The 22,404-nt window shown below is 50.8% G+C and overlaps 1 protein-coding gene across 2 annotated transcripts in view; it reads left to right on the top strand.

Moving 5' to 3' along the window:
• The window catches only part of Nek6 (NIMA related kinase 6), a 73,165-nt gene that overhangs the window by 25,683 nt on the left and 25,078 nt on the right, over nt 1-22,404 (top strand). For both annotated transcript variants that reach the window (XM_028754667.1, XM_028754666.1), the window contains exons 2-4: nt 13,462-13,580; nt 20,780-20,920; nt 21,884-21,946. In XM_028754667.1, the coding sequence (XP_028610500.1) occupies nt 13,491-13,580; nt 20,780-20,920; nt 21,884-21,946 (294 nt within the window). In that variant the 5' untranslated portion in view covers nt 13,462-13,490. The remainder of the gene's footprint in view (nt 1-13,461; nt 13,581-20,779; nt 20,921-21,883; nt 21,947-22,404) is intronic.

The raw sequence follows: 22,404 nt of genomic DNA, 5'->3' as shown, positions 1-22,404 counted from the left end.
AGAGCTGGCAGGTAGATGAACCCAGAGGACAGCCTGCAGCTAGGATATGCAGGCCCACCAGCCCCTCCGTGTGCCATATTCCTGCCAGGCCCGGAGCGAAGCCCTGTAAATGCGGGATATAATGGACAATAAAAGTCGTCGGAAAATAGTGACTCTCCTAGGACCACAGTCGTCCCTGCCACAAGCTGCCTGCCAGAACCACGAGCCCTGTGATCATGAGGCACTATCGTCATGTAAATATATAGGGTCTCTTGCCAGTCTCAGCCAAGATTTATGTTATTGAAGCAGTGGGGGAAGGGCAGCTTAGATTCATTCTGGTAACTTGTGAAATGCTGTCGCCATCTCTAATGTGTTCCAGCTTCAGGAGGATGAACAGGGAAGAGTAGAAGGTGCACCAGAGGCCCCATGTGCCCTGGGGCCTGGAGTGCCTAGGAGAGTGAGCAATGGCTTTAGAGTAAAAGGTTATTTGCAGAACTTGTGTTGCAGACATCTGTTCTTGAGTAAGCACTGTTTGGCTCTGAAATTCATTCTCACAGCGTCAGTAACCATATGTGAGTTCCTATGTGAACCTGGGCCCTGACAGTCTGCAGCAGGTATTCACCAGCACGTTCTCACACAGTCTTTCAACAACCCCACAGGGTGGGTCCTGAAAGGTCCCTGTTTTCAGAAGACAGAATTATGAACATGGATGGGGCACTGGCTCACATTCAGGTAGCTGGACAGAGGCAGCATGGGATTTGAACTCAGAGCTCTCAGACTTCAGCCTGCACTGAAGAAGCCTCCTTGATCCCTCCAAACAGCATAGTGAAGCTCTTTGGTCCGGTTGTCCCCAGCCCCTCACTTTTGCTTCTCAGAAGGCAGGGATGCAGTTCCCCCAGGAGTGGTCACAGGCCTGAGCTCCCAGCCAAGCTCTGCCACTCCAGCTGGACACAGTGGGCAAGGCTGTCCCATCACCTGTAGATGCACAAGACTGCCTGCAGGGTCACTTTGTGAGCATACTCACTGCCAGTGTCCTCAGCCAGTCTGGCCCAGCCGCTGGTAGTTAGGGGAACTCTGGGTGTAGTGTTCTTTCCATGCATTACGGCCACCGTGGATGTGTATGGGAGCCCACAGCAGGCCTGGGAGCCCCCACATGGCCATGAGTCTGGCAGCAGCATGCAGAAAGTGTCCTCAAATCAGAGAACAGATCCTCTTTGCTCTACTAGGCCTAGAGGAACTGCTTTCCTCCTAGAAGCAAGCATGTGATTGGATATGAGATCCAGCTGTTTCAGGGTATAGCAGTGAGTCACAAACCCTCCATCACACAAAAAGGATCATCCCCAGACCCATGTGGTAGGTGGAGAATCTGAGGCCCAGAGACAGTCTTGGACTTTCCTGTGACCAAGCAGCCCTGTGAGTACTCAGGTTGTATGTCCTGGGCCACCATACGTTGTGTGCCACAACCCAGAGGCAGAGGCCCTCAGGTGGAGTTAAAAGTGGTCACCCATTAGGGGTTGGAGAGATACCCTAGTGGATAAAACATTTGCCAAGTAAGCGTGAGGAACAACATCCAGATGGCTAGCACCTGAATTAGCACCACCCCTGAAGTGGTGTGGTGGTCTAGCTTGAGAGGCAGACAGGGGAACCCTGTGTCAGGGAATGAAGTGGAGAGTAGAGAAAGATACTGACTACAAACTCTGGTCTCCACACACATGTGTGTGAACACACACCCAAACTCGCACATGCTGTACCCTCACACGTGCAAAACAAAAAGTTACCCTTTTGGGGAAAAAATGGCTACTTGTTTTAGATCTAACTCAGGTCTTGCAAGTGTCTGATCAGGAAAGACATAGGAAGCAGCTGCAGAGCTTATGATTAGGTAGCCGTGTGAGTGGACAGGATTGGACTAAGTAGCTAGTGTCACTGGAGATTGTGAAGGGAGCTCACTGTCACTCTCAGGAAGAGGCCCTCACCCATCTTGCCTGGAACCTTCTCTATGAACCAGACTAATAGAGTCATAGAAGACACAGGTCTTTGAGCACCTCCTCCTTGGGAGACTCATATACCCCCAGACCTGGCCTTGGAGTCCAGCCTCTATGGATGGCTGGCCTGGGCCCAGCAACTGTCACCAAGGGAGCCAGCAGTAGGCATATGCCCGACAGTTGGGGCCGGCAGGGAAGGTGTATTGGCAGGTGGCCGAGCCCTTGTGCCAGAGTCTGGCACAGCATGGCCTCTAGAGCTTCAGCTGCCATATGCCAGTGTCAGTCCTCGCAGCAGTGATACTGCAGATGGAGTGCAGGGTGGAAGACGCTTGTTCTAGAGAAGCCAGGTGTGGTCCGTGGAGTGAAGAAGCCTGCAGTAGGCCTGGGGGCAGGAGATGCTATCCTCTCTCCCTGTAAGAACACAGAGGACATGGTGGCCTGTGGAAGGGCCACAACTTGAACCCAGCCTGCCACTGTGCCTTTGACTCTTCTGTGTCCTCTGCTGGGAACCCCTTTCCCCTCAGTCCAGCCCTGCCCACCTGTCCAGCTACTGGGTCTTGGGGGATGGAGGGTACAAGAAGCTGCATGTGACCACTCTCGCCTCTTCTCGAGGCACCGTTAGATGCTTTTCTGGCCTGGCCCCAGTAAGAACAGGGGCTTTTTGTCTATGGCATCCTGCGTTTCCCAATTGTCAGCATGGTTTCTGTGTAGAAGAGGCAGCTGGAAGGACTTGGAGAAGAGGGCGGAGGAGAATGGAAGCCTGGGAACACTCTAGGGCTGCAGTTCCTGGACCTATGGCCTTGTTTTAAAGAGCAAAGCACTGTAGGAGAGTAAGGATGGAATCAGAACAAAACAATGATCCCACTGTTTGGGTGTCTGTTGGGAGGCAGGCTCAGAGCTGAGCACGTCTGACCCTTGTAATGTCATATAGTCCTCCTGCATTCTGGGAGAGTAGATGCCGTCCTTGTCCCCATTTAACGTATGAAAAGACCTGGACACACAGTGGGAATGTGGCAGAGCCAGGGCTCAAGAGCAGCATTGGTGTCTTTCATGGCCAGCAGATAGGCCTTGTCCAGCATACAAATAATAGGAAGAGCCAAGCTTTCATTTATATTAAAAACCCGCCCCCTTATGTATGTTATGTGTCCATGTGTATGAAAACATATGGAGGTCCAGAGGATAGCCTAAGGGTTAGCCCTTGACCTTATTTGAGTCTCCTGTTTGTGGCTGCATGCACTAAGCTAGCTGGGCTGCAAGCTTCAGGGATTCTGCTGTCCTGACTTAGCATCTCACAGAAGGCGCGCTGGAGTATAGACATGCTATAGTGTCCAGCTGACTTGGGTTCTAGGGATCTGGACTTAAGTCCACCCACTTGCTCAGTGAGCCTTTTCCCCACTAAGCCCAGCTAAGCTTATAAAGGGTTGACAAGGACTGTTAGGCTTGGTGGGGTGAACGCAGGGATAAAGGAAGAATCTCTCTTCCTTCCTGGCATCCAGTGTCCAAGTGCCAGGTGAGGGATGGAAGACTGCAGGGGAAATCCCTTTGATGGAGTTGTCTAGGGCGTGATCAATTTGGGGGCAGGAGGGATGATATCTCCAGGCTGATATCATCCAACTGTTTATAGTCTCAGGTGACCTCTGCCTCAGTTTCCTGGTGGATAAAATGAGGAGCTGACCAGGCCATCCCAGAGAGCAGGTTTTAAGCTACCTGCATTGGCTTCTGTACCGTCTGGTGGCCACTTCCGCCACCTTGTATACCCCAGTGAGCAGGAGGCTCTGTGGGGGTTGTGACAAGTTCCATTTACCATGGAGGTGGCAGTCCCAGCTATTTTTGGAACAGTGCGAGGTGGGGGAGTTTCCTTTTGGTGGTGTCTGGGGACAAGAGTCTTGGGAAGGGGAAGTCCTCAGCACAGGCAGAAGGGGCCAGTGTCCCTCACCTGTGTTGGCACATAGAGGCCATTTGAATCCTTGGAGGCTTTGGGCATCGTGCCAGTCCTCAATCCTCAAGCTAAGCAGACTCGCCCTGGGGCTGCTCACTTCAGGAGGTACCAGACCAGCCAATCTCCTTTCCCTCTTTCCTGCTTCTTGTACTCCCGGGGGCTTGCCCAGCTAGTGACAGGAGCCAGACCCCAGAGACCTCCAGATCCTGAACTCAGAGGGTTACTAGACCTAGCTGCACCTCTGCTATCTACTGCTTCCTCCACTGCCACTAGCCTGAGAGACCCTTGCCACTGCTGTGGGGCATGACAGGTGCTGCCGTCCAGAATCCTGTTAAGCAGTCTCCAGTCTTTGCTAGAAATCCTGGGGTAGTGGTGGTGACAGGTAGAGCACATGTCCCTGGGGTAGCATCTGAAGCTAGGGGTGGTCAGGTGGCCTCTAGGGAAGGTTTGACATTCTACTGGGCCTAGGGACAAGCTTGGGACAGACCTTGAATCTGGAGCTCCTTGGGGCTACTCTGCTGGTTTTCTCCACCTTCTGCTGTTGGTTGTAGGAATACTAGTGTCTGAGAAAGGGCATGGGGATAGATGGCTTTCTACTCTTCAAGACTCTCTGTCCTGAAATATGTCTCTGTGTCTCTGGCCAGTCTCTTCTCTTTTGAAGCCACTGGTAGCCTTTATCTAACTGTCATCTGTGCCCACTGAGCCCTGGGGGGTGAGTGACTTGGTCTCTACTTTTGAGAGAAGGGAAACTTCACAAAGGACCAGAGCCAAGCTGCTAGCACTACAGGCAGGGGAGGAAATCTAGGAGTTGTGCCTGGAGGAGGCTGTGCAGTTGGGTATTGGGGTAGGAGTGAGTTTTGCCAGGAGACCATTTACTTCAGACATAGAAAAGCCTGCCAATATCTGGAGGAAAATTTATTTCTGAGGTAGAGGCACAGCAGGAATCACTGAGGTGGTGGGTTTCTTAGGAACCCTGGGGTATGAGATCCTAGCTTCTGACTCCTGGTGATTTCTAAAGATCACTTCAGACTTTGGAAAGAGAGTCAGGGCTGGGGCCACACAGGTCCCATTTTTTACCAACTTGATAGGTCATCTAACTTCCCTGTGCCTTAGTGTCCTCATCTATTAAATGGGGGTTGCAGACATCCACAGGAGCGAACGTGTGCAGAGGACATACTTTAGCAGATCTCCGCTTTCTCTTGAGTAATTTAAACCAGGACCTTGCCCCATAGGACTCCACCCTCTCAGTCTTCCTCTTAGAAAAAGGTGGGGTCTTTGGATCCTTTCCTTGCTACCCATGAAAGGTGACTGAAATGTGACCAGGAGCTAGTGTTGATTTTTACAAGTCCTGGGAACTTGTGTCTGTGTGGTATAAGGTGTTTTGGATGGTACCTTCTGTGTGATCTTCTACCGTAGGGATTACAAAGCTGTGGGCTGCTTCTCCAGCTGCCAGTGAGAGTTCGTCTAGTCAGCTCCCCTTCGGTCCCCTTTGTGCCAGACCTGGGCAAGGCCTGGAGGTGGAGGCTGGGTCTCTGTGACCACCACGGTCAGCAGAGTAACAGCCAACGGGAGGCAGGAACGTAGTTTGATTCAACCCGATTCAGCAGCCAGCTTTGGGTCAAACTTTGAGAGTCTGACCCAAGTAGTTTATTTTAGCTGTCTTCAAGCATGGCACAATTTGGTGAAAATTTTCCTGGTGATAATTAAATCAATCCTGTGTGCACAATAAAGCTTAAGACATGACTGCGTAGAAACTCTTTGTAAAGTGCATGTGAAATCTTCAATACAGGTGGGTTATAGATTGACCTGCTCTGGATACGGGTCTGGGGGAGGATCTGATGTGGATCTCTAGTGCAGAGACCACCAGGCTACTAACCACATCTGCCACCAGCGTTCTGGGTAGATAACAGATTATGCATCTCGGCTTTTGTGTTTTTAAGCCTGTGTGTTTAACATTCCTGGTTCCCTTGGTGCATCTCTGTGTGCACAAGAACCTCTGTGCTTCCCACAGCCTAAAAGCTTGAAGATGACACTAGGGTCAGTCTCTACTCTCGATGGCCAGCTTCAGAAGCAGACATATGACAAAGGAAGCAGTCCGTGTCCCCTAGTGTTGGTTTTAGGGAAAAATCCTGTGGACCTTGTCACATTGGGACAGGAAAAGTTGCCTTCATTGCTACCCAGTTGCCTGCTGTATCCTCAGACAGCACCTGGCCACCCTGGAAAGGTATGCATGCCCCTTTTTTCTATAGAACTTTGAACTCAGAGAGAGGATAACACTTTCCCAAGATCCCACAAATACCTGAGCCTGGGGCAGGCCAGACACTTGACCAGGTAGAGGGTGTGACCTTGTAAATTAAAAGGTCACTGATAGGTCTTTTGGGTAAAGGCTGGTACATAGAGAAGTCTGGAAGGACTGGGGTGCTATGGAAGGGCAGGGGAGCTCTGTAGTGTAGCTGTGCTGCCTGGGTCTGAGAGGGTAGGTTATACTGGGCTGGCTAGTGCCAGCTGGGCATGACTTGGGAACATCTCACTCTAACCTGTGGCCTTTGCCTAGGAAGCCTTGCAGACTGTTAAAAAATACCTTCAGGGTGGGGACGATGTTCAGTGGGTAAGAACACTTGCTGTGTAGGCATGAGTTCACCCCCAGCATCCAGGTACTAAGCTGTGCATGTATAGTCATGCCTATAACCATAGCACAAGTAGGGGCTTTGGGAAGTAGGAGACAGGAGAATGGCTGGGACTTGCTGGCTACCATTCTTGTCTTGGGGAATGAATCAGAAAGTAGAGGACACCTGAAGGCCTCCTCTGGTTCCTGCACATGTGTACATAGTCTACATACCAGCAGACACACAAAAATCAGAAAAGAGAACCCTCCAGTGTCAGGGCCAAAGGTGTTGGACTGCAGGATCTGGGAAGGGTTGTGTCTAGGAGGGGACTTGAGGGGGAGACTTGGGAGGTAGAATCAACAAGACCGTTCAGGCCTGTGAGTGAAGATGAAGCTCAGGGTGGAGCCTGGTTCTGGCTGAGATGGAGACTCAGGAAGGCAGGCCTTAGGCTGGTTTGAGCATTGTCACTGTGGCTATGCCTGGATCTAGAGTACCCCAGAGGGATCCTAGGCTGGCAGGAGGAAGATAAAGGTAGTGCAGTGGGCAGGGGGGCAAGGAGGGGATAGGTAAGGGAAAGAGAGGGGAGAGGAGAAGGGGGGAGCCCTGTGCTCCAGGGATCTGGCTCTATGTCTCTCAGGCTCACCTTGGGGTGGCCCCACTGCCTGAGAAAGGGGCCCATGTAGGACCTCACTGTGACGTGCACTCCGAGAAGCCAGGTGTCCACTGGCTATGGGGCTACAGAGTCTAAGCAGTGAGTGTGGTCTGGAGAGGCGAGATTGGGAAAGGTTACGGGGACACAGGACCAGTTTGGAAACTAGACGCCATCTGTCTTTTCCAGCTAACCAGCCCTCAGAATTCTGGCCTGAGCTCTGACTGTTTCCTGTCAAGTGAAAACCCATTAACATCTGCTTAACCCAAGACCAGTGGGGAAGGGCCACTGGCCTGGGAGAGTACACATTAGCCATAGCTGCATCCCGGGGTTGGATTCACTCAGTCAGTCTATCCTTGTGTGTGTTTGTGTGCTCCTCCAAGACTGTGTGGATGGAAATAGGAAGACTTGATTTCAACTGTCAGTTGTTCCTGTTGCCTCCTGTGTAACTTTGGACTGTCACTCAACCAGTCTGATGGAAATTCTTCCTCTGCATGTGGATTCTAGCAGTCACATGGAGTATACCTAGTACCCACCATGTTACTATCAAGTTCCCCAATAACTGGTCCATATGTCACACACTCCAGTCTGCCTCTCACCCGCTGGACTCCTTCCTTGCTTTGAGAAGCTGGGCAGATGGTACCCTGATCACTTTGTAGGTTTACTTTGACAAGACATTGTCCTTTTTGGAGCCTCAGTTTTCTTATCTGTATAGTGGGGAGAGTGGCACCTCATCTTAGGAAATGGTAAAGACCTGTGGATGTTGACCCCCTAAGTGTCCAGGAACCGGGACCTGCTATGTCTCCTTGCTGGGCCTTGGGCCTCCAGCCCTAGGCTGTACTTTGGGTAGTGAGCACCCAAACTAGGTTTCTGTCATTAGGATGTAGGTGGACACTAGGTAGACTGTGCTGCTCTGGGCATGGTTATCTCTCACAGAGACAGCATCTAGGACCCACCAGCCTCATGAGGGGTGATGTTCAGCAGCAGATAAGCTAGAACTTATCCTGAGATGAAGTTCCCAGAAATTGGGAGACAAGTCTCAGGTGGTAATTGTTAGTATTCTGTCTAAACTCCACCTCCACAGTTATCTGGCAAGAACCAGATATGCTCCTCCCCACAGTTACCTGGCAACAGCCAGGTAGGCCTGGTCACTGTAAAAGGGGCTGCCTGCCCCCTCCTCTCTCTCCTGCTCCTCTTACTCTCTTGCCTCCAGCTCCTCTCTGCCCCCTCCCCCCTTCCCTTCCCCCTCTCTCCATGTGGTCATGGCCAACCTCTACTCCTCTACCTCTCTGAGCTCTCTCTCTCTCGCTCTCTCTCTCTCTCTTTCTCTCTCTCTTGTCCCCCTCCCCATGCCCTGAATAAACTCTATTCTATTCTATGCTATACTATATGCTATGCTATATATTCTATGCCGTGTGGCTGGTCCCTCAGGGGGAAGAGATGCCTCGGCATAGGCCTGCTGAGACATCCCCTTCCATCATTGGTCCCCTTTCCTTCAATAATCCTGGGATAAAGGTCAATTGGAACTTCAAGTTCAACTTAGTACAGCCTCCAGCCTCCTCTGTCTCCCTAAGGTTCCTGCCACATGAGAGAGGGCTTCGTCCAAGGCCAGGCAGAATTCCCACAGTTCACATGAAGAAAGACACATGCATTGTGACTTTGGGCAAGTGTCTGCCCCTCACTGAACCTCAGCTCCCATGATACCATTTGTGCAGGCGGGTACCCTCCATTACTCTTCGAGGGTTAGCATAAATAATGCTTGCAGTGGTTAGAGCTTCCGGCACTTTCCATGGATTGTGTGGTCCACCAAGATACTCTCAGAGGTCCACCTGCCAGTTTACCCGTTTGCCATGTGTGGAAGCAGGCTCTAGTGGTAGGAAAATGGGGTGACATTTTAACTCGGTGATCAAGCTCTCCAGCATGTCCCTCCTGAACCCTAAGTTGTTCCAGGTTCATCTCTGGCTGCCTGGTAGACACGTGACAGCTCTTTGTTGCTCTCCACACCAAAGCCAGGAGCCTAGGTGAAAGGTCACATGGTGTGTGCGGTCACAGTGCCTCCGAGCACAAGCGTTTGCTCACTTCAGAGGAAAGGCAGGCTGAGATGGTTCAGCGGGACCTGTGGCTCTGGGTCACATTCCACAGATTTTTGACCCCTGGCTTGGGCTTGGCAGCCACTGACTCATTGTTCTGCAACTTGGCAAGGACTGGAGGATCCTGGAATCCCCAGGGTGGTTGGGCCAGGAGACTCCCCATATTACTCAAAGCATTACCTCTGGTCTGTCCCTGCACTCCATGTCTCCCTCCAGATGCCCTTACTTGCATCTGACTCTGGAAGAAACAGGGTTTTTGTAGAAATGTACAGTGTGCGGAGGTTGGGTATTACAGAATGCAGCTCTCTTCAAGTCCTGCCCTTCCGTGACTTCCTGGGGACCAAAAACCCTGGAAGGAGGACCACTGAAATCTGAACCCAGATTCTCATCTGTAGCTTATTGGGCATATGGCTTTGAGCCTCAGTTCCCCTACTGATTATGAGTTTCCCAGAAGCCTGAGGATGAGTGGGAAAGGCCTGGCCCATTAAGAAGGGCCCCGCTCCCTGTTCCCTGCTGGACTCCTTCCATCTGCAGTGTTCCTCTTGATGCTTGTCAAGCTGGACTGTCTTCCTCTCCACCCTGGGAAACACATCGTGGCAGGCATTCCTGGACTCTGCATGGGTCTGCGTGTCACTGATTGAGTGTTGGGGGTTGGGGGACTTTGATAGAAGAGTTACATACGGACGATAGCTGGATGTGATCTGGAGCAGGGTCTGTCCAGTGGCCTCTGTTGGACAAAAGACTCCTTGTAAGCACTGGCTCTAGGGTGCTACACAACCCCCAGACTTGTGCACTGGCCCTACATCATGGCTTTTGTGTGGAGACAGGGCTCGTTCTACAGAGTGCCACTGAAAAAGATGACAGTGTGGTAGTCTCAGAGGATGCCACCTTAGGTCTAAGTCCTAGCCCTCCTGCTTATCCATGTGACCCGAGCAAGCCTTTCAACCTCCTTATGCCTCAGTTTCCTTATTTGTTCAGTAGCCTGATTGTAGTCTTACCTCATGGAGTTGTGTTCAAGTTTACAGGATGAAGGACGTATTAAAGACCCATGGAACAATTGTCATCGTTATCTGTTATTTCAGAGGTGGCTTGGGCCCCTTTGTCATAGTCCTGGCACCTCAAGTAAGGTCCACATAGCTGTCTGGAGGCCTGATCCAGGAGGGGCATGGCCTTCCTAAACAGCTGCCAGGCAGCTCAGTGAGATTTACCTAGGGACCTAGCTAGTTTGTGAAAGAGTGCAGATTCACGTGCAGCACCACCCCCCCAGCCCCAACACCTGGGGACTGGATGAGGGAAGGGGAATTCAGAGATTCAGAGACAGGGTCCAGACAGGCAGGTAGGCAGAACAGATAACATGCATGGCCAGGACAGGGCAGCCTGTGAGCCCATTCTGGAACCTTCTAAGATAAAGATGGAACCTTTTCCTGAAGACATTTCTCCAACTTTTTCCCAGAGGTCCCCCTAAGGGCAGAGGACGGTGAACATGTCACCCTGAGGGATGCAGAGGGTGTTGGCCGCATCAGCTGCTAAGCCTTCGGGAGCCTCTGGCTTCCTCTTCAAATTCATGCGCATTTTACATCGGGCTCACTCTTATGCCCAGTTTGTTGTCACAGGCTTTCCCCTTGAGTAACAACAGTGCCTGAGGAAGCTTCTCCGTGCTTATCTGTTTATCCTGGGGCTTTTTGTACCCAGCTCCTCTACCATGTCACCCGGGAGGTGAGGGGGCGGGAGAGGTGCTTAGGCTGGATGCTCAGCCAGACGATGGGAAGATGGAAGATTCTGAGAGCATCTAGGCCCATCTGCATCCCCTGTAAGACCTGCACTAAGGGACTCGGGGAGGGAGAGACCTACCTGTGATGCTATGTATCCTCAGTCAGACACTGCTCATGTGTATCTGCAGACATGAGGATAAGCCATATCAAAGGTGGTCGATGTCATAGACAGTAGAAATCCACATGAACTGTACTGGTCTTGTCCGAGGCCCTGTGGCCTCACTTTCTGTTTTTGACTTTATGTGCTGTGGGGTAGATAAATGCCCCAAAGAACATTGAAGGGCTGGGGAGATAGCGTGATCGGTAAAGTCCTTGCTACACAAACATGAGGACCTGAATTTAATCCCTAGCAACCAAATATAAAGAAGGGAAGTTGTTAGTGAGGACACCACTGTCAACCTCTGCTCTCTGCTTGCACACACACATACACACTCACACACATCTGTGCCCACTCAAAGCCAGTGGAGGTAAAGGAGTGCCCAGGGATGCAGGAAGAACGATGCTGGAGGCCAGGGATGCAGGAAGAACGATGCTGGAGGCCAGGGTTGCAGGAAGAATGATGCTGGAGGCCAGGGGTGCAGGAGGAACGATGCTGGAGGCCAGGGATGCAGGAAGAATGATGCTGGAGGCCAGGGGTGCAGGAGGAACGATGCTGGAGGCCAGGGTGCCTGCTGTAGTGGGCTAGGTGCCCTTGATGCACTTGGGAGTTATAAACACACCTGGCATCTGATTCATGTGGCTGGTAACCAGCTTAGAAGGATCAGGGAGTGACTTACAGTCTGACCAGATCTGCAGGATATCCGTTCTGACAACAGCAATGGTGCTGATTCCTGTCTCACTGCTGGTGAGAGACGTTGGGACCTTTAAACGGTAGAGCTTAGTAGGAGGTCATTAGGTCACAGGGGCACTCCCTCTAGGAAGGATTATTTCTTATGAGATTAAATTGTTTATAAAAGCTCAAGTCTGAGCCCTGAATGTCTGACTGTCTGGATTCTTGACTGGCCATGGGGTCTGTCCTTTTCCCAGGAGTCTCTGCCAGTGTCATGTTAGCTAGCAAGAGGTTCCTGCAAGTACTGATCAGGCCCTTGAATCTCCAAAGCTGTAAGCTCAGTAAAACTTTTCTTTATAAAGTCGTCCAGACTCAGGCATTTTGGTATAGTAACAGAAAATGAGCTAGTTCAAATAGTCTTAGCTAGGGTCTTAGCTTGTGTGATTGTTCCTTTGAGATAATAGGAAGGTCATTCATGAATCACAGGGGCTTCTGGCTCTCTAGGGACTATCGGGCAGCTGCTAAGGAACCTGGGTCAGGACCCCTGGAGTTCAGACTAGAATTGGGACACAGAGTGGGTCTGTAGATGCTTCAGGGTTTCCCTACTTACCTGAGCTACACTGATGCCTCTGTATATGCCTCATGGGAGCCCAAGCGCAAGCCTGGCCGGTGGAAGGCGTTAAAGATATATTATGGGATACATGCAGGCTTTTCCACACAAGAGAATCATTCTCCCAGCCAGAAAGCTCCCGTGCATGTCAGCCTTGGTCTTTGCCACAAAGAGGCCAGTGTAATGGGCCTCTAGCACTAGGAGTAGAAGCCACTCTCCCAGGAGTAGGAAGACACTCAATTGCCTTCTGCTCATAATTGGGTGCATACCGTGGGCATTAATTATCAGGTCAGTCCTGGACATGAGAGCTAACCTGTTCAGAGCCCTGCCTGGAGGTTCACAAGAACCTATGCCCTCCAATGTCACTATGTCTGCTATGTACTGCCAGAGTCTGGCTTTGTTCTCCTGGTCACTCATGCTACCCACTTGGGCTTATATGGGGTGTTGGGGACAGCAAAACAGACCAGCTCCCTATTGAAAGGATATAGAAAAATATCTGGTTGTGAGGGTCGAAGCTGAAGTTTGTGGTGGTTTGAATGAGAAGTGTCCCACATAGGCTCATGTTGGTGCTGCTGTTGGGGAGGTTTAGGTGGTGTACCTTGCTGTAGGAAGTACATCACTGAGGGTGGGCTTTCAGATTCTATAACCTCACCCCACTCTAAAGGACGTTCTGGCGGCCATGTTGTCCCTGCTGTTATGGTCTCTTAACCATGTGAAACCATAAGCCAAAATAAACTCTTTTCTACAAGTTGATTCTGGTCATGGTGTTTTATCTCGGCAAAAAGAAAGTAAGTGATTCAGGCCTCCTTGCAGGCCTGGAATGGATAGTCCTCTTTTCCCTGCAGAGTACCTCCGTTTCCCCACTTCCAGTAGACAGTCCTAGCAACTGAAACAGTACAACCTTATATAGAGAGAGTACCCTCTGGAGTGTTACGTCCTAGACTGGTCACTTGTGAACTAGGTGACCACGAGCAGAGTAACATCTGTGCCCTCTGCTCTCCCATCTGTAAACTGGAACTGGTGGCCAGGAGGAGAAAGTGACCAGGTTCCTATTTTCTGTTGCAGCCTGTGATCTTGTGAGGCTGGCATGCAGGATGGCAGGACAGCCCAGCCACATGCCTCATGGAGGGAGCCCGAACCACCTCTGCCATGCGCTGGGGCCTGCACCCCCTCCAGACCCACAGGTAAGCCCCTTCTCTTGTGTCCCAGAACACTGAGGATCCCTCGTTCAACATTTCCTATCTGTAGGGAGCTGTGTAGCACACCTATACAGACACCTCCTTGGATGCTTCCAGGCCTGGGGTGAAGCCCTGTACTTAATTCACAGATGCCTGGTTTCCATTGAGGAGCAGCTCCATGTCTGCAGCTCTGTGCAAGAAGAGGGACTCAGGAATGGACAGAAAGTTCTTGTGTATCCTGGGCCACTGTTGACCTCTGTTTTGGCCTGAATTGTGTTTGGCTCTCTTTAGTCTGGTGTTCTAGATGGTCTCCCTGTGCCCAATCTACCCTGGCTTTTGATGTCTTAGAGGGCTCAGCTACCTTTGGTCCTGCTCTAAAGGTGGCTTTGAGTGCCAGACACACTCAGTGCCTTTGCACACTGTTCCCTGACCTAGAATGCCCTTCCCAGTCTCCCTACAAGCCACAATTCCAGATATTACTCTCTGAGGAGACTTCCTACCCTTGACCCACAGCTATGCATGTTCCCCGCACCCACATACATTCTCCTACACCCGTGTGCATGCCCCCCATCCCACATGGCCCTGGCCTTAGGATGTTCTCTCCTGCAGGGGTCTTCTGTGCCTACTAGGTGGAGGATGTCGCTAGCCCCATACACAGAGGCGTGCTCTATACCACTGAGTCAGCAAAATACACCCTTAACGTGCAGTGGATTTCCTGGGTGTGGCTACAGGAGGCAGGCCCAGGTCAGCTCTCAGGGAACACTTTTAATACCCAACAGAAGGACCCTCTATGTCTCCAGAGGCCCTAGCAAAGCAACTGAGAGGGCAGACCTCTGTAAGAAAGGGACAGGCAGTGGCCTGGAAGGTGGCAAGCTTGGTGCCTGCTCCCAATCCTTTAGGACCCAGCTTTTTTCCCGAGGCCATAAGACCTAAATCAGAGGGAGGTTGAAGACAGCCATATTCCTGCTTCATGGGAGACTGTCACAGCTTCTGATACCCTAGTTCTGGGTGGAGGACTAAGGGTCTGTCCGTTGTGCAAATTTTAAACTGCACAGACAGCTGTTCAGGGAGCCAGGTGGGTTTTGAGTTTGTATTTGCTTGCAGTCTTGCTGTGTTGTGATCTATGGCATGAAGCTATGTCAGCCCAAGAGAGGGTCCTACCACAGACCCACACAAAGATGACACCCGAGCTCGTGACAGTGTGTGCAAGTACACAGACTGTCCTAGGACAACTATGCTGTTGGTGCTGGATGCGCTGGTCCATTTCCAGGTAGAATCTGGGGAGGCACAGCTCCAGGGCTGGGCCAGGACATGATGCTGATGGCAGGGGCAGCAGGGCCTGCTTAGGTAATGTAGCCATTTGTCACATTAAGTCATTCACTAACAATCGAATCCCCCTTGATTAATCTCCCAGAATTAGCCAGTTGCATTTCGAGCAATTAGGGTTAATTACAGGCTCATTTGGCAGAGGAGAGAGGCCTGTAATTATTTCTCGTGCGAGGCGAGGCGAGGCGAGGGGAGGCAAGGAGGCAGCGGTGACAGTGTCCTCAGCAGCTTGTCGCACATGTTGGAGTGGGTGATGACATAGTTAAGTGTAATTAGATGCAGTCACTCAGTGTCGGCTGCTCTGGGCAGTGGCTGTCAGGCAAAGGATGCCCGCGTCCTACCTGTGCACCTGGCCAGGCTCGAAGACTTGAGTTGCATGGCTGAGTATGTTATGCCAGCCCCAGGCTGGGATGGAGATGGAGGCCGGCCAGGCACATCCTCAGTCCTCTCAGTGCCTATGTCTTGACCCCATCTGGGGAGTGTGGCACAAGCCTGTCCATGGCAGCATCCTGAAATGCCTAGAATGGAATGGAATCACGTCTCTTTGTGGCAGGAGACATGTGACCCATCAAGCCATCCTTGGAACAAGGAGTGAGGCTGTACCTTCTCTGAGGATGGGGAACAAAGTGTCTCAGCCTCAGTTTTCTCATCTGTAGAGTGGGGATAATGCTGGCACCACCATCCTGAAACATCTATAAAGTCTCAATGACATGATGTGCTTTAAACATCCAGCATGGAACCCAACACCATGTATGTCAAGGAAATGCCATGTGTAGACCATTCATTCATTTGTTCATTCTTTTGTTTGTTTGTTTGTTTGTTTACTTTTTGTTTTTTTAAGACAGGTTTTTTTCTGGCCCTGGCTATCCTAGAACTTACTTTTGTAGACCAGGCTGACCTCAAACTTACAGAGATCTATCTGTCTCTGCCTCCTGAGTGCTGGGATTAAAGGTGTGCCCAACATGCCCAGCTGTAGATTTTACTTTTATAATTGAAAAATTATTGTGAATTATTTCAAAGCCAAAGCTCTCACAGTTATATTTACCCTCTCAAGGCAGAAAGGTCAGGAACTCTTAACAGTCACCTATGGCTTTGTTAACATTCTAGGTCTAAAGCTAGTGGATTTACAGAAACTAAGAGAGCCAGCAGCACATGGAAATCTTTTTGCTGAATCCTACCGCTGACTCTGAGGTCCACATACACTGAGAAAGGCTAGGCTTTAGCTGGCATTCCAGTGAATGGACATACAGAGTCAAGAAGGGGAAACCCATGCAGAACGATGCAGATTGTATAAAAGGGAAAGGTTTCCTTGTGTGCGAAGTCCCTGCTGACATGTCTTCAGAAACCTGTTCTGGTTTCTGAAGCTGAGTTCTCTTCTATTTGGAGAGAGGCATGTGCATACTCTGCAGGGGTCTGGAGGCAGCTGTCCATGGGTGTGTTTCACAGACCAAAATTTATATGCAAACCCTCCCAAAGAGGTGATGGTGGATGGGTAAAGTTTAATGACCAAATACTATTGGCTATTGAAACTCAAGGAGCTGGGAAGATGGCTCAGTCAATAGTGAACCTGCCATGCAAGCATGACCTGAGTTCAGGTTTTAGCATCCACATAAAAGCTGTACACAGTGGCATACTTCTGTAACCCAGCACCAGGAAAGAGGGAGACCTGTGGGTCTCTGTGGCTCACTGGCTATCCAGCCCAGCTGAATTTGGTGAGTTCTGACTTCAGTGAGAGACCTTGTCTCAAAATATAGAGAATGATTGATATACACGGTCCATGTGCACACACACACACACACACAAGCAGTTGATGAATATTGGCTACTGATGGTAAATTTAGAAAATGATTGTTTCAGGCCTTTCTCTGAGTAGCAGCCCTTGGGACTCATGGCCTACTAGACACCTCTCTATAAACAGACACTGGAGGGCTTGGGGAAGAGCAGAGAATGGGGCAGCTGGTTCTGTCCAGTGGATGACCAGTAGTCAGGGACAGAATAGCGAACATATTCCAAGGCTCCAGACCTGCAGGCAGGCCAACACACACACAGACACACACACATACACACACACACACACACACACACACACCCCTTCAGCCAAAAGCAGAGAACCAGTGCTTGGTCACTTGAACTGAGACCATAGTGAAGGAGGAGCCCATTGTGGGTTTTAGAAAGATCCCTGGTGGCTGAGGCCTGAAGCTCAAGGAGGGTACAATGGGGGCTTGGTGGAGGAGCCATGTCCACAGCAAAGTGACAACTGTAGGAGAAGGAGGTAGAGAAGGACCTCCAGTCTTCACCTTCCAGCCTTTGCCTGGCAGTGCTCTCGGCTGCAGCTCTTACCCAGTTTTAGGGTACCAGGACCATCCTGCGGAGGGGGTACTGCACTTTGGATGTTTAATGTCAATCATTGTGTCTCTATGCTTACACGCAATTCCTTAGTGTGTCTGTGAGCTGATGGTCCATGAAGCCTATAGTAGGCTCCTAAGCTGGAATGATGGCCATGGTGAATAGCGCTCAGAGAAGGGGAAGTAGTAGCCCGTGCTCCATTTCACAGGGAGGTCAACTGCTGCTGCCTTGCTCCCGAGGGCAGTAGGAATGAAGGTTGGCTTTGGGTTTGAAATCGGCCATTATTCTGAGAGAGGTTGGCCTTGCAAGGTGTCTGACAATTCGGACTCTTTGTAAATTGAGCCCTTTTGTGCAATGCATATTTAAAACATTTTGCTTCATGGAAACCCAGTCTCCTGTAAGTTCCCTATACACACGATGTCAGATGTCTTTAAAGGTGAAATTCGTTTACAGGAAATGTCATGCTGATGAAGTGTGCTTTTTAAAATCATAGAAACAGTTGCCTTAAAATTAATGATGCATCACCAGTATGAGGGAGAAGAGGCCCATCCAGTGTAAAGACGATTAAAATTCAGGTCAGAAGTCTGATTTAGTCAGGCTAAATTTTTTAATGAGATTTCAGAAAATTAATTGGGCGAATGCATTTTTATCCTTCTAACGTGTAATTTTATGTTCCTGTTTAGGGAGTGAGCATAGGGGAGAAAAGGGTTTGTCAATGGCCGAGGCATATCGTGGTTCAAACATTTTAAACTCAAATTAGCGAGGGGGTGTGGAGGGGGGTATTTCTGGCCTAATTTGATCTGACTTGGAAAAGAAAGCCTGGGTTTCTCTGGTTTTCTGGGGTAGGATGAGTGTCCTAAGGGAGTCATCTTCCATTATCCCCTGGATGTCCTGCCTGGGCCTCAGAAAACTAGTGACATTTCTAGGAAGGATGCAGTTGGGGACAGTGACCATGGACTTCAGCTGTCTCCTTGACTCCTGTCTATCGGGCTGCTCCTGCTGTCTGTGGTCATGCTTACAGAGACTGCTCCCTCTTCCTCCTCCCCCCTCCTCCTCTTCTTCCTCCTCCTCCTCCTCCCCCTCCTCCTTTTCCTTCTCTTCCTCCTCCTCCTCCCCCTCCTCCTCCTTTTCCTTCTCTTCCCCCTCCTCTTCGTCCTCTTTCTTCTCTTCCTATTCTTCCTCTTCCTTCTCTTCTCCCCTCCTCCTCTTTCTCCTCCTCCTCCCCCCTCCTCTCCCTTCTCCTCTTCTTCCTCTTCTTCCTCCTCCTCCTGGTCCACACCATCCTCCCTCTGCAGCTCAGGCCTTTTCCTTGGGGCCACTGTGCTAGGCAGCAGTGTGTATAGGATTGTTGCAGGGTCAGCAGCCTGCCTCTTCATAACCCATGTCAACTTCCTGCCTCCTCTGCCTTTGAGGGACAACTGAGGGCCACCCCTTCCCACAGGAGCCAGGAATGACTTCCCACTGAGGCATCCCTCCCTGCCCACAGTGCAGCCTTAATGAATAGATGACAGGGTCAGGGTTACTCTGCAGACTGGATCATGCTGAGGGTAGCCTGGGTTGGGAAACAGGCCCCCTGAGGCAGGGCAACATACAGACCTGGCCCGGAGGGTAAGAAGACTCTACATCCTCCCTCTCTCCTTGGAGTTAAATCAGGACTCTGATGCTGAAGAGCCCTTGTGTGATGAGATGCCCAACACTTGAGCAGAGGCTGCCCCAGGAGCGCCCTGCCTAGTAGTTTGCTGGCATTCTCCCACCCCAGTGGCCTGGACATGGCCCCAGTGCATAGCAGTCTTCACTATAGGAAACGATTTCTCTAGTTGGGATGAATGGAGTGTGACAGGAAATGCAAATCTGGGTCATCCATGTGCAGATTTGAGCTAGAACCTTAGCCTCAGTCACCCCACAGCAACCACCTCACATCCATTAGACTTGGGAGCCACTGATGAATTGGGCAGTGTGGCCTCCTGGTTGGACAGACTGTCACAACGGTCTTCAGCCCACAGTTCATCCTCCCATCCTAATGAGAAGACGGCCTGTCTGTGTTCACAGAACAAGTAGCCTTGGTGATCACCCCGCTCCATCCTTTAGTGTACCAGGGGAATGCCGAGGTCCAAGGGACCCCCATCAGCACAGCCCGGGGTCAGACAAAGAACTCAAGTCCCTGCTGTCCTGGCCTAGGCCTGCAGGAAGAGCTCTTCCATAGGCTGTCATGAGGCATTCATAGCAACTCTCAAGAAGCACAGAATAGGCACTTTATGCACAACAGCACATTGTCATCTCCACGAACCACCTTGGTTCTTTCCAAGCTTGACTCACTTTGGTCTCTCTGAGGTGGCAGCTGCACTGTGTCGGGCATGTATAGTGCTCCAGGAAGCTTGGCCTCTGAAGTACTCCTCTGAAGTGCTCTCCTGGTGGGTAGGTAGTGTATTGGCAATTCCTTAAGAGTTTGCCTGGCGGATATCATCTTCCTCTGGCTTGAGTCTGCAGTCAGGGATCTCTCCAAACCATCCTCCACCAGTGTTCAAGATTCAGAGTCAAGTCAGCCCAATATTGACCTTGCTGAGGGAAGCAGGCAGTGTAGTCATGGGCTGGCAGGAGGTTATCCACAGTAACCTTGTGTTGAGGTTTGGTCTGTTGCTATGAGTCCCCAAGGCCTGGTTGCTCCAGAGACAAGGGAGTCCCAAGTAGACCCAAGTGATGCTATGTGAACTTGCCCTCAAGTTATTTCTGGTTGGTGAATAAAGATTCCTACAGTCTATAGCTGGGCAGAATTGAGATAGGCAGGACTTGGGGTTCCTAGGCTTGGGGTCGGAGAAGACCACGGGGAGAGAGGGGAAGGTAGAGAGAGGAGAAGCCACCATGAGGTAAGAATCTTAAAATAATGGGCATGTGGTTTGGCTAATTGGAGTTAAGAGCAGCCCAGACAAAGCGTGGCAAGTTATATAGTGGGAGTACCGACTGGAGAATAGACATGATAGCATAAAGGGTAGAGTCTGCCCAGCTCTTCTGCTGATGAAGGCCTAGTATAAATATAAAGGTTCTGTGTCTTTTATCCGGGAACTGAATGGTCAAAGGCAGGGCAGATACCCAGGATTGAGATTAGATATTTTCAGCAGCATCCTTGGCCAGGTCCCTTTGTTCCGTCACGGCTTTCAGTGCTGGTTCTACAGTCTCTACAAAGTCTGGTTTCTGTGTCACTGTGAGGGGCCAGTTGTCCAGAGAAGCTCAGATGTAAGCTACACACCCACCCGAAGCCTGTGTCCCTTTCTGATGGGGAATGGCTGTCCTGGTTAAGGGTGACTGACAGTGTCAGGACAATGACTATGGTGGCAGGGGGGTGGTGAGCCTAGGATAAGACTAGAATTGTTTTGATATTTGTCACACACACACTACTTGTCAGGCCTGTTGTTGGGGGTGGGGAGTAAAATCTCTTCTTTGCTTAGAAGGTATTACTGTGGTGCTGGGGTCCTAGCGGTCTAGCCTTATGCTTTTCTCCTCAGCCTAGCTGATCACCAATGCCTCTGTCTCCTACAGAGGCACCCAAACACCCTGTCTTTTCGCTGCTCGCTGGCAGACTTCCAAATTGAGAAGAAGATTGGCCGAGGACAGTTCAGTGAAGTCTACAAGGCCACCTGCCTGCTGGACAGAAAGACGGTGGCTCTGAAGAAGGTGCAGGTGAGTTCAGGGCCAAGTGGCTTCACTGTGACCCTAACCTCGTAGGGGACTCAAGTTTAGCCCATGGTACAACGTAAAGGAAAAGAAAACTATGCACACATTAGGCACCTACTGTGTGTGGGGATGTGTTCACACACGGGAGCCTGACAGTAGCCCAATGGGCTGGGATTATTGTCTCATTTTTCAGATGAGGAAAACAGTAGCAATTCACTAACACTACCAACATCAGGCTTTGCCTCAAAGGGACCAGCCTGCCCTCTGTGAGCCTTCTAAATGAAGGGGAGGTATACAGCAGCACGGTCAGGCTGGGAAGCACATAGCATGTGCCTAGAATCCCCACTCCACCGTACCTCCGGCTGCCTAAGCTCATTATTCTGCTGGTTCTCCTCCCAGGGAAGTGCCTTGGGCCCAGGAGACCCTGGACAGGGAGGGTAGCTTAGCCAGGCACCCATGGGAAGACACTGGCTGCACAGTGTCAGCATTGACCTGTGACCCTCACATTCTTTTTGGAGCACTGGGACATCAGGCTCCTGCAGTTGAGATACTGTCTGCTCTTGCCTTTCCAGAGGCATTCTGGGCCATCATCTTTCTTTTGCATGATGGTTGCTGTGCTGAGATATTGGCAGTGGCTGCCTTTAGTCTGTCCCCACAAGTCTGATGCTTCAGGTTTCCAGTGAAGGAGCACTGATAACATGCCACTTATCAGGGTGTGACCTCAGCGAGCCTCAGAGGCTGTGGACCTCAGTCTCGGCTCTGTGAGCTGGACACAGTGACTCTCACCACACAGGAGGCGTCATGGGACCAAGTGAACCTGGCAACATCACACAGTCTCTGACCCGTGCTGTTGTTGGGACTCTCACTCCTCGGGGTCCTTGGCAAGGAGCAGGGTGAGCAGAGGCTTGCTTGAATCCCGTCATTGACACTGGTTTGAACTGTTCTGTTTCTGGCTTCTTCTTGCCCTAGATCTTTGAGATGATGGATGCCAAAGCCAGGCAGGATTGTGTCAAGGAAATTGGTCTCCTAAAGGTGAGTGGACTGGATCAAGCCAATCTCGGTTGGCCAGTTGTCTAGGTTACTGCAGGTCAAGCATCCTGGGCCTATCATGATAGCACATATGAGCAGCAGGTATGTCTGAGATAGTTCCCTCCTTCCCAGTGATCTCCATGTTGATTTCTCCAGAGCCAGAGATAGAACTTTCTGGACTAGACTTGGGCCCCAAGTAGGAGTGTGAGAAAGTAAGAAAGCCTTGGGTCACGCTCCTGATGTCTTCCTTTCTAAGCTATGTGACCTTTCACAAGTGGCTTTAATGAGTAAAGGAAGCACTTGACATACAAGCCACCTGACTTCAGTTCCTACATCCATGTAAAGATAGAACTGACTCCACAAGATTATCCTTTGACCCACACACAGGTACCATGGCATGCACACATCACACATCACACACACACACACACACACACACACACACACACACACACACACAC

Source organism: Grammomys surdaster, unplaced genomic scaffold, assembly GCF_004785775.1.
Source record: "Grammomys surdaster isolate TR1022 unplaced genomic scaffold, NIH_TR_1.0 126035, whole genome shotgun sequence".
Taxonomy (NCBI): Eukaryota; Metazoa; Chordata; class Mammalia; order Rodentia; family Muridae; genus Grammomys; species Grammomys surdaster.
Note: the sequence above shows the minus strand (reverse complement) of the source record. Positions and strands in the feature narration are given on the sequence as shown.